We start from the raw sequence: 9,980 nt of genomic DNA on the forward strand, positions 1-9,980 counted from the left end.
GCTGTAATACCCACTAGCAAGCATACTGAAGTAGTGCTTTATTGAAGCCATTTATACAGTGTGCAACAGTTTCATCAGAAGAGAGTAAAAATACCAGAATTAAATATTCAAGTTATATAAACAAATAAAATAAACATGAACAGAGTAAGTACACAAGTGTAACTTGGATGCTGGAGCAATATTCAAACAAACTTACAGCATAAATAAACAAACACACCGCCCATCTAAGGAATGTCTCTTCCTTCTTTTCCCCTTTTGCCCCAGTTTCTAAAAATGCTTTGCGCACTGTGAGGCCTGGGGCGGAGGGGGGAAAAGAAGAGAAGGAAGAGAAGCCGGAAAGAAGAGCAGGAAAGAAGAGAAACCGAGGGACCCGCCAGCCTGCAAAGGACCGGGCCTGGCAGCAGGAAGGCCGCCTGAACAAAGTTTCTGCGGTGTAGAAAAAGGCCGTGGGACGTAGGAGGAGGATGTTTGTCGGAGAGGATGAAAACCACCAACCCCCGCAAGCAGCTGTACCTACCGGCCTCGCCGGCGGGGCGGGGAAAGCGGCCAGGGAATAACGGGGGGAGCGGGGTGAAGGCGGGCTGTTGGGCGGTGTCACCGGAGGAGCTGCGCTCGGCCCAGCGGCTATAAAGAAATGGAGGCGACGGTGAGTGTCCTGGTGGCGGTATGACCGAAGTGAAATTGGCCGTGCTGGGTGGCAGCGGAGCCGGCAAGTCGGGTAAGGCGGGGAGGAGGACGGCCCCAGCCTGACCGCACCTTGGGTTTGGGGGCGGCCAGCGGGAGGAACCCCGTTAAATGTGGTGTGTGCTTCTTTCCCTCCTGCAGCGCTGGCGGTGCGGTTTCTGACGCGGCGGTTCATCGGGGAGTACGCGTCCAACACCGGTGAGCCTCTGGGGATGGGGCGGCGAGAGCGGGTGGTGCCGTGTGGGGGGAAAGGCAAAATGCGGAGCTTCAAACACTTGAACAAGGAATTGGGTGGAAACGCAGTTCCACAGAACTTCTCGGAAAGGTTTAAGTTTCTGCTTGCTTATCGGTGATAGTTCCTAATGAAGTGTGAGCTTGAAGGCGGGAAAAGGCGAGCCAGCTATCTATAGAGAGATCACTTAAAACTCCAGTGAGTACAAGCAAGCTGATGCGGTGCTTGTCACAAAGCAACTGTGGAGGGGCTTAGGAAGGAAAGATAACAAGGCTGCATGTGCGAGGTGTGGGTAGATTATAGTAAACTCAATCTGAGAGGAGATAAAGAAGAGAGTAAAGAAATGGACTGGAAAAAAAACCAAACAGCCCCCTGTTCTATTGCATATCTTCTCAGCTCCAGAGGAGAGGTGAAACTGATTGTTTATCAGGCACTACTGGTTAATCAAAGCATAATGCAAAGCCCACTGCTTTTGCAGGAGTGGACTGATTTGACAGGTTTGTGGAAAGCCTTGCCATGCTGAGGATAGAATTTCTCATTCATGCCAGAACAAATACACTGATTCTTAAGACACCTCTGAGGTCTTTGGAGATGTCAAAGCAGGATTTGAACTTTCGCATCCTGGGTGGAAGTACTATTTAACTGATACACCTTTGTAAGTCTGCCACTCCAGCTTCTAGGGCATGGGATATCCCAAACCTTAACAGGGCATGGAGATTGCTGCCTGCCTCACTTTCCCTGCTAAAGCGGAGGGGTCTTTCCAAAGCCATTTTTCTACGAAAAGAGTAGCTTCCCAAGGTTAATAAATGAAATGTAAAATAGAAGTACTAAGCTGAAATGAATTGAAAATACCCAAATGAACTTATTCTGAAAGTGGAGTTGTGCATAAATGCTCTACTGATACTTGTTACTACACAAACACAGACTGAAAGGGCAGTTTGTGTCCCAGATGGCTTATCCAGTTCTAAGCTGTCATGTGTACGTTGTGAAGTTATGTAGTGCTTTCTGTGTTTTAAGTAATCTAAACTAAAAACAGGTTTCCTTCTTCTGATCCTCCAGTACTGCAAGTCTCAGAAAAGGCACGTAAAACCCCCAAAGCATTTTCATTTGTTAGCAAATGGTTGTTGTAAGATAAGTTTAGATCTGTTTCTAGAGAGGAGGAAGGGGGAGTAAAGTGGGAATATGGGGATAAAGAACCTCTCATTGTTAGTGGAGTCAAAGTATGTATTAAATATTTAATTATGGAAACCACCAAAAGGCTGCATATTTTAATACCCTAAGATGATTTGAACTGGTAGCTCACCATCAACTCTTACGATGCACATGGAGAATGCTTAAGATGAGCATGGTACTGAAGATGCTAAATCCAGAGACTGAAGACCTTATCAGTGCACTTAATACACAGTTTAAAGTGTATTTTCAGTAGTGCCAAAACCAGTTGTCTTTGTAGTTCAGTAACTCTGAGAAATTATACTGTAGACAGCCTATTGATGACTAGTTCCATGAACAGAAGTTGGTTATGCTTGCTCTGCAATTGTTGCTAGTGCTCTTGCAAAGTCCTAAATCTGAGAAGTGACACTACAGAAATATTTTAGGATCTGGTCTAAGGACATGATCCTGTAAATAGTATTGGTTTAATGCTACCTATTATGAAAACTCTTAAAGCACCAGATTTCATGGTAAATAAACATTATTACTAAATGATGATTTTTGTACAGAATCAGAGCTTACACATAGCCTGCTTGCTACTTTCATAACACTGAGTCTTGGTATCAAGCTGAGAAATCATCCGCATTTAGCTGATTATAAATGTTGTACCTCCAGTTTACCTAGATTTTAGAAGAGGAAAACTAGGATCTGAAATACTCATTACATCAACATTTTGATGGAACACCACAGTGAAATGGTGGTGGTCAGCTTAAGGGGCCGGGCAGTTAAGGTGTTGCAAATGAAGTTGTTTTAAATACACACTGGAAACAAACCTAACAAAAAATGCCACCACAAAACAAACAAACAAACAAACAAACAAAAATGAAAGGAAACCACCAAACAAAACCCCCCATAAATAAACCACCAAAAATAAACCACCAAAAACCACCCAGACTCCTTAAAAATCTAGACAATACTCAAGGAACCTTCAGTATTACGCAGTCTCACTTTTGCTGCTTTTTCACCACCATTCCCAGTCACTAATGCTGGTTTTCTTTGCATACTATATGTTTTTTAGAATGCATCTACACTAAACACTTATGCCTGGATGGGAGGCAGATACACTTGGAAATTTATGACCCTTGTTCACAGGTAAGAATTTTCAGGAGCAAAAACAGGCTGTTCGTCATTTTACCCATGTAATGGCAAAAAGTGTCAGGAGGGGCATGTCTGTGTTACAAACTTTTTCTCTGTTCTTAGAATACCTGATTGCTTTTTTGATAAAGACTGAAATGTGCAAGGTCTTACACCTGAGTCGGAGCAATCCCAGGCACAGCTACAGGTTGGTCAGAGAAGAGATTCAGAGCAGCCCTGTGAAGAAGGACTTGGGGGTGTTGGTTGATGAGAAACTTAACATGAGCCGGCTTCAGTGTGCGCTCTCAGCTCAGAAAGCCAGCTGTATCCTGGACTGCATCAAAAGGAGCATGACCAGAAGGTTGAAGGAGGTGATCCTGCCCCTCTACTCTGCTCTTGTGGGACCTCACTTGGAGTATTGTGTGCAGTTCTGGTGTCCTCAACATAAAAAGGACATGGAGCTGTAGGAACAAGTCCAGAGGAGAGCCACAAGGATGATCAGGGGACTGGAGCACCTCCTGTATGAAGATAGGCTGAGAAAGTTGGGGCTGTTCAGCCTGGAGAAGGCTGCATGGAGACCTCATAGCAGCCTTCCAGTATCTCAAGGGAGCCTATGAGGATGCTGGGGAGGGACTCTTCATTAGGGACTGTAGTGATAGGACAAGGGGTAATGGGTTAAAACTTAAACAGGGGACAGGGGAAGTTTAGATTGGATGTAAGGAAGAAATTCTTTCCTGTTAGGGTGGTGAGGCACTGGAATAGGTTGTCCAGGGAGGTTGTGAATGCTCCATCAGTGGCAGTGTTCAAGGCCAGGCTGGACAGAGGCTTGGGTGACATCATTTAGTGTGAGGTGTTCCTGCCCATGGCAGGGGGCTTGGAACTAGATGATCTTAAGGTCCTTTCCAACCCTAGCTATTCTATGATTCTATTGTGATTCTATGAAGTTTGATAGTTGCTGTGGCTCAGAACTGCTGAGTACTTTCCTGTTTCATGGAAGAAGCCCTTAATTGCTTATTTTTCCTGTAAATGATTTTGTTTTTTGAAATACTACTAGCAAATAGCTTTTCCCACTTCTGCCTTATATAAGTAAACACAGAAGTAAGTTACAGGGTTATGTGCAGTTTTCTCAAATACCCTAAAAGGATGAAATTTAGCTTATAAAGCAAGCAATTTATTAAATGCCTGCAGAAATGGTCAGAGCAGACTGGCCTGGATGTAAGGCTTGCATTCACAGGACTGATCCAAGGAAGGCCTTAATGCAGGCTTGCATGTGTTGAAAGCTTATCTTTGATCATAGTAAACAGCTTTGATTTTTGTATTCTTTCTTGCTATAAGAGGAATAGAGAAAGTTAGGTACTGTGTAACACGTGCAGGCCTGTGTAGGTCTATCTGACTAATCACATTAGATTGCGAGGTTCCCTTCTGGGCAGTGATATTGCCTTGTATTAACTAGCTTACTGACTGCTAAAGCCAAAGCACTGAAAGTTTGACCCAGGCTTAAATTCAAGGACTTAAAACAACCCAGACAGCATGTAAAATAAACCACCAAAACCAGTCGGCCTTCCCAGAGACAAGCAACAGGTTTGCTTGTCCCAGGGCACTGGGGATCCTGAAATAGCCCCTGTGCCATGTAACATTATGGAGTCCTCCCTTGCCATACAATCTGTCAGAATGTACTGCAGATTTGCTTCCACCTATCTTGGTCCCCTTTCCTAAGCCTTACTGTGGAAGCTGTGCTTAAATCATGACACATACGAAATCTTGTGGCCTATGAACAACTCTTTATTAAGATACTTGAAACAGTGAGACTGGCAGCTAGTATAAAGCAGATTAGATGACATTACGGGTAGAGGCTTTGGTTGGTATAGTTTGGGCTCCTTTTTCCTTTCAATTAGACCAGAGATCAGTTGTGTTAAGGGCAACCCCTGTTGCCAGCACTCTAGAGCTGTCCTGTACAGTTCTTCCTTAGGAACGAGGCCTAACTTTAGCTGTTTGCTGCTTTCTTCCTGACTTCTAAGTGCCTGCAGAGGAGTAGGTAGCAAATAAGAGTGTAGTACTGCTTTTTGTCTGATACGACTGCTGATTCTAGAAAGAGATGGATGGGGTACAGAGGTCCTGTATCCCACGGTACCTGGGAAAGAAAAGCAGGTCCCAGGGGGGCCAAACTGCGGAAGGAAGAGTTGCCATTTTTGTTTCTGCTTCCTGAAGTCTTCTTGCTCCCTGTGGTTTCTCTGTAATAGCTGGATCCCTGTTCTGCGAAGCTCACTGTCCTTTTATCTGTCTGTGAAACAGCTGTTACACACACAAGTCATCTTTCCTGCCCCTAAACCTGCTGCACAGTCACCATAACATTTAAAAAAAACCCTGTTGGATTCAAAATACTGAAGTCTTCAGACTGTTTTGGAAGCTTGTTTCATCTCGTCATTCTAATGCATTCCCTTTCACTGCCAGCATTCCATCCCTCATGAGAAGTTAAAGCCTTCCCTGTCCAGCTTATGATGCTACTGTGCTGCTCAGATCCTGAGCTAATCAAGGCAACTAGGGTGGGATGTCAAGGGAGATTATACATTGTAAATGGCAAAACACTAAACTAGTGAGAGAATAACTTAAAACGGTGTTCAAATTGCAATTCAAAGTGGGGTTTTCAGAACAAAAGTCAAGGGTTGTTTGGGTTTTTTTTTATTTTGGTAAACTTCCAGTTTTTTACCTGTCTTGTGTCACATGGTCTTTATAGGCATTGCCAAATTATCTGCAGGGATAGGTTATTTTAAAATGGTTTTGAAATTTCGTTCCTTAGCTTAATGGGACAGTTTGCAGCTGTTCTTTTCTAGAAATCACAAGTGCAACAGTTTCTCCTTGGGGTGATTGGACAATTAACCCCCTTATCACTTGAGTGACTTGTCACAAGTGTTCTTAAAGTCAACTGCAGATTGAAAGGAGATCTTTTTCTTAGCTCTTAAGAAATGTATCCTATGGGGAAGCAGTTTTTCAGACTTGAACAAAGTAAAGAAACAAAATGAATGAAGAAACAAACAAAATGAAAGGTAACTGTAGTCAGACTGTTAGGAACATGCAAAACTGAGCTATAACAAGAAACTGCACAAATATTGATGGCTTCTGTATGTTTCATTCTCATATAACTACAAAATACTCAGCATAAGTGATGGCTGTACAGGTTATGCAGTTTTAATGCTTAAACAAACTTTTTTTGTAATGAACTTGTCAGTGATTGAAGGTGCCATCTGTAGTGCTGGTTATTTCTTAGGCTTTTGCAGCAGGACTCACCTGAATTCAAAGCCAGCACCTAGACCTATTAATATCTTTTGCAATAAAAGATACATCATTCTTACATTCACAGTGAGTAAAAAGAAAATGCTCTGAAGTGATAACAGTAACATTCTTTTTGCATGTGAACTTGAACATCTTTCAGCCACAACGGGGGAAGCTCTCCCTCACAGATGAGCTCCACTGGGCTGATGGATTTATCATTGTTTACGACATCAGTGACAGAGCATCATTTGCATTTGCAAAAGCATTGCTGTACAGGATCCGAGAGTCTCACATAGGAGCTTGTAAAAAGTAAGTGGCCTTATTTTTATTTTTATTTTTTTCCCTCGGCAAACATACACGAAAGCTGAGAACTTGTCTGTGAGCTGTAGGCATCCTACTAGCAATTAAAATCCAGTAGCATCCAAGTGGCGTAACACAGTACCAACAATAATGTACTGGAAGGTAAACTGTTGCAAACTGCAATCTATTTCACTGTATCCAAAGCCAAGTACATTGGGATTTTTGTTCTTATTTCTTATAGCACTACTATTTAAATAACTGCCATAAATCTCTGCTGTGATTTACATGGAGGGGTAAAAAGCAGCACAGTCAGTCTATGCTTTTACTCACCCACTCAATTACCAATAGGGATGCACCAGTGTGGGGGCTGAAGGAAGTTCTTCCCACAATAAATTAATCTAATACCATGAATGTCTCCTAAACTGTCTTTAGCAGTGACCCCAACATTATTTGTGCACATGGATGACCATATAGTTAGAAACAAACCACTTACTTTCAAAAAGAACCACCAAAACTGCAAGTCTGAGTACATGTGGTGGTGCTTATTCCTGTGTCAGCTGAGGTGCTTCCTAAATATAAAGAAAGGATTTCCTTCACATTTATCAGAAGCTGATTGAAAAGAAATCAAAAAACTTTTCTTGTGCATCTTGATGCATCTCTTTGACTATATTCTGTTATCTACAAATGGAGATAGTGATCAGCTTGCTGCTTCATGAAGTCCAGAAGCTGACAATATACCTAACAGTACAGAGTATGAAAACTACAGTGGCTGAAAATACATAAATACACTGAGTACAGGAACCAGAATGAAAACTTACTAATGGAGAATAGCTTGTCTGGAAAATCTTGACATGTGACTATGGCAGATGGAAAACTATAATTCCACCTGGCAAGGCTAGGGATTTGGCTTGTTCTCATTTGTTTGGTTGATTTTTCAAATGCCTATTATCCTCACGTACTTTTCATACACAATCTATATAGCACAGCATACAGCACAGTATTGTAACATATCTTTAATTGGAGCTTTTTTTGTTTCAGAATGGCTGAGTCATCAGTATTATTGGTTGGTAATAAACAAGATTTATGCCACATGAGGGAAGTTGGCTGGGATGAAGGACAGAAGCTGGCAATAGATAACAAGTGCCAATTCTGTGAACTGTCTGCAGCAGAACATTATCAGGAAGTTGTGGCAATGTTCACAAAAGTCCTGAGGACTATCACATCAAATTTCAAAGTGAAGGAAAAGAGACGACCAAGCGGATCAAAGTCAATGGCCAAGTTAATCAACAATGTGTTTGGAAAGAGAAGGAAATCTGTGTAAAATTTGGGTTACTTTTGAGGTAGGAACAAGATGAAATAATGGAACACAGACAGTTTTAAGAATTCAGTTTCCTCCAAAGGTCAGTGTCTAGAGGAGTAAGACAGAAGAAACCAAAGGCAGGATATAGTAAAGTCAAGTGGACATGGTCTAGACCTAGAAGACCTGACCTTCTTTTTCCAGTTCTACTACAGATGTACTGTGTTAGGGCTTTGTCACTAAGCTGCTTCTCTCATCCTTTATCTTAAATTCCTCAGAGGAGAGTTTTAGTCTGTATTTATTAAACACCAGCATGGTCTTGGGTAGGACTTCTAGGTGCAACTGAAGAATGAAAAGTTATTTCCAATAAACTCAGCCTTGCTGATTAAAATATTACTTCAGAATTCTGAGATGTGGTTGGGTTTTTTTATGCAAGAACACTTATACTAAAGCAAAATACTGCTGCTTCATGTAATAATATATTGAACTGAAGGAAGGATGGGTAGGATCCTTGTGTGCTTAAAGGTGCCTAGCACCTGCTAAAATTCATACGAATTAAATGCTTAGACACCAAATCTACAAGAGGTATTTACCTGCAAAGGCACCAGAAGTAGCAAAGCAGAAGAACAAAGCACTGTTGTCTTCTGTTTCAGGTTTGGTGGTTTGTTTGGTTTTTTTTTTGGTGGGTTTTTTTTCATTTTGAGTGGTGAAAGAAAGTAGAGAAGGTTGAGCAGGATGGGAACTGAAAAGTTAGTGAAATGTTAGTGAGCATCAGACTGTTTTGGCAAGGTCATTAGTGAAATAATTTTATGGCTATGGCCAGCGTTAAGGCCAGGGTAACATCTTGTGCTGATCCCTTTCAGAGACCGGTTTTCATGGGCTGCAAAAATGTTCCTGTGCCTACTCAGTTTTAGATGGGAGTGGAGGCTTGAAAAGCACATGGACTGGTAAAGAGCACAAGTTCTTTAGAATGTCTGCCTGGATTTAAAGGTCAGCCTGCTGGTAAGACCTGCACTCCTAAATTGCATAGAGTGTTTTTCTAAGGACCAATGGCTTTCAAGTCATCACTATTGTATTGAAATGCCACTTGAGAGAGCACTAAGGAGTATGTTAGTTACACCTTTCAAATGTGGATATTAAACATCAGATGGATCTAAATATGTAGTCAGGTGACATACAGAGCTCTTATTGTAGGCAACTAAATAAGGGCATTTGAAAATGCTGTGCTTGTACAGAAATTATGAAAGGGGAGTGATCTGAAGATGAATTACTGCTTCCTAACCATTTCACAGGACAGCTGAGATTCAGTCTTTGGAAGCTGCAGAGTTGAAGCCTACCTGTGCTCTGAAATTTTACATGCATTGAAATTTGTAGCATTACTTTATCAGTCACAGCAGAATACCAATTTTCAAATGTCCACCCCATTAAAATAATACAAAAAACCTATATAATCTTAGCATTACTGTTATTAAAATGTGCTTTAATTTTATAAGTGTTGACCAAAGATCACTTCTGTTTCTTAAGGAAAAGATACTGTTTATTTCACTTGTTTTAATACTACCAATATTGGAATTTAGTTCTCAGTGTTGACAGGCACAGTGTTGCTTTATTTCTATGCATATGATGCTCTGCCATATCAGGAGTAGTATATTTAACTGTTAACAATATCTGTGAGGTTGAATTTTAAAACTACTCATGTATACCCTTCAGCTTTCCAGCACACATGGAATTCCAGAACTACTGATAAGACTGTTGATCTGTCAGGTAGCTGTATCTTGCCAGCTCTACCATTACCAGATTTGAGAACTCTTAACTGTATTTACTGCTATGGTATTAAATAAACTGGATGCAAGACGAATGTATTAATGCCTTTTTTTCTTTTTTTCTTTTTGTTTTGTTTTTTGTTTTACTGTG

At 41.4% G+C, this 9,980-nt stretch overlaps 1 protein-coding gene across 1 annotated transcript; it reads left to right on the top strand.

Moving 5' to 3' along the window:
- Positions 1–565: 565 nt before the first annotated feature.
- On the top strand, positions 566–8,476 carry RERGL (RERG like). The gene is made up of 5 exons (XM_061363900.1): positions 566–718; positions 826–882; positions 3,144–3,217; positions 6,630–6,778; positions 7,808–8,476. Exons 1-5 carry the CDS (start codon positions 667–669, stop codon positions 8,088–8,090), a joined length of 615 nt encoding a protein of 204 aa, XP_061219884.1. The 5' UTR covers positions 566–666; the 3' UTR covers positions 8,091–8,476.
- Positions 8,477–9,980: the final 1,504 nt, after the last annotated feature.

Source organism: Neopsephotus bourkii, unplaced genomic scaffold, assembly GCF_033783945.1.
Source record: "Neopsephotus bourkii isolate Nb327-2 ecotype Australia unplaced genomic scaffold, CSIRO-AGI_Nbou_v1 NB_1183, whole genome shotgun sequence".
Taxonomy (NCBI): domain Eukaryota; kingdom Metazoa; phylum Chordata; class Aves; order Psittaciformes; family Psittacidae; genus Neopsephotus; species Neopsephotus bourkii.

Coding starts and splice junctions, on each gene's coding strand:
- RERGL (XM_061363900.1), top strand. CDS start 667: ATGACCGAAGTGAAATTGGCCGTGCTGGGTGGCAGCGGAGCCGGCAAG. Junction 719..825: donor CAGCGGAGCCGGCAAGTCGG/GTAAGGCGGGGA, acceptor TCCCTCCTGCAG/CGCTGGCGGTGCGGTTTCTG. Junction 883..3,143: donor GGAGTACGCGTCCAACACCG/GTGAGCCTCTGG, acceptor TATGTTTTTTAG/AATGCATCTACACTAAACAC.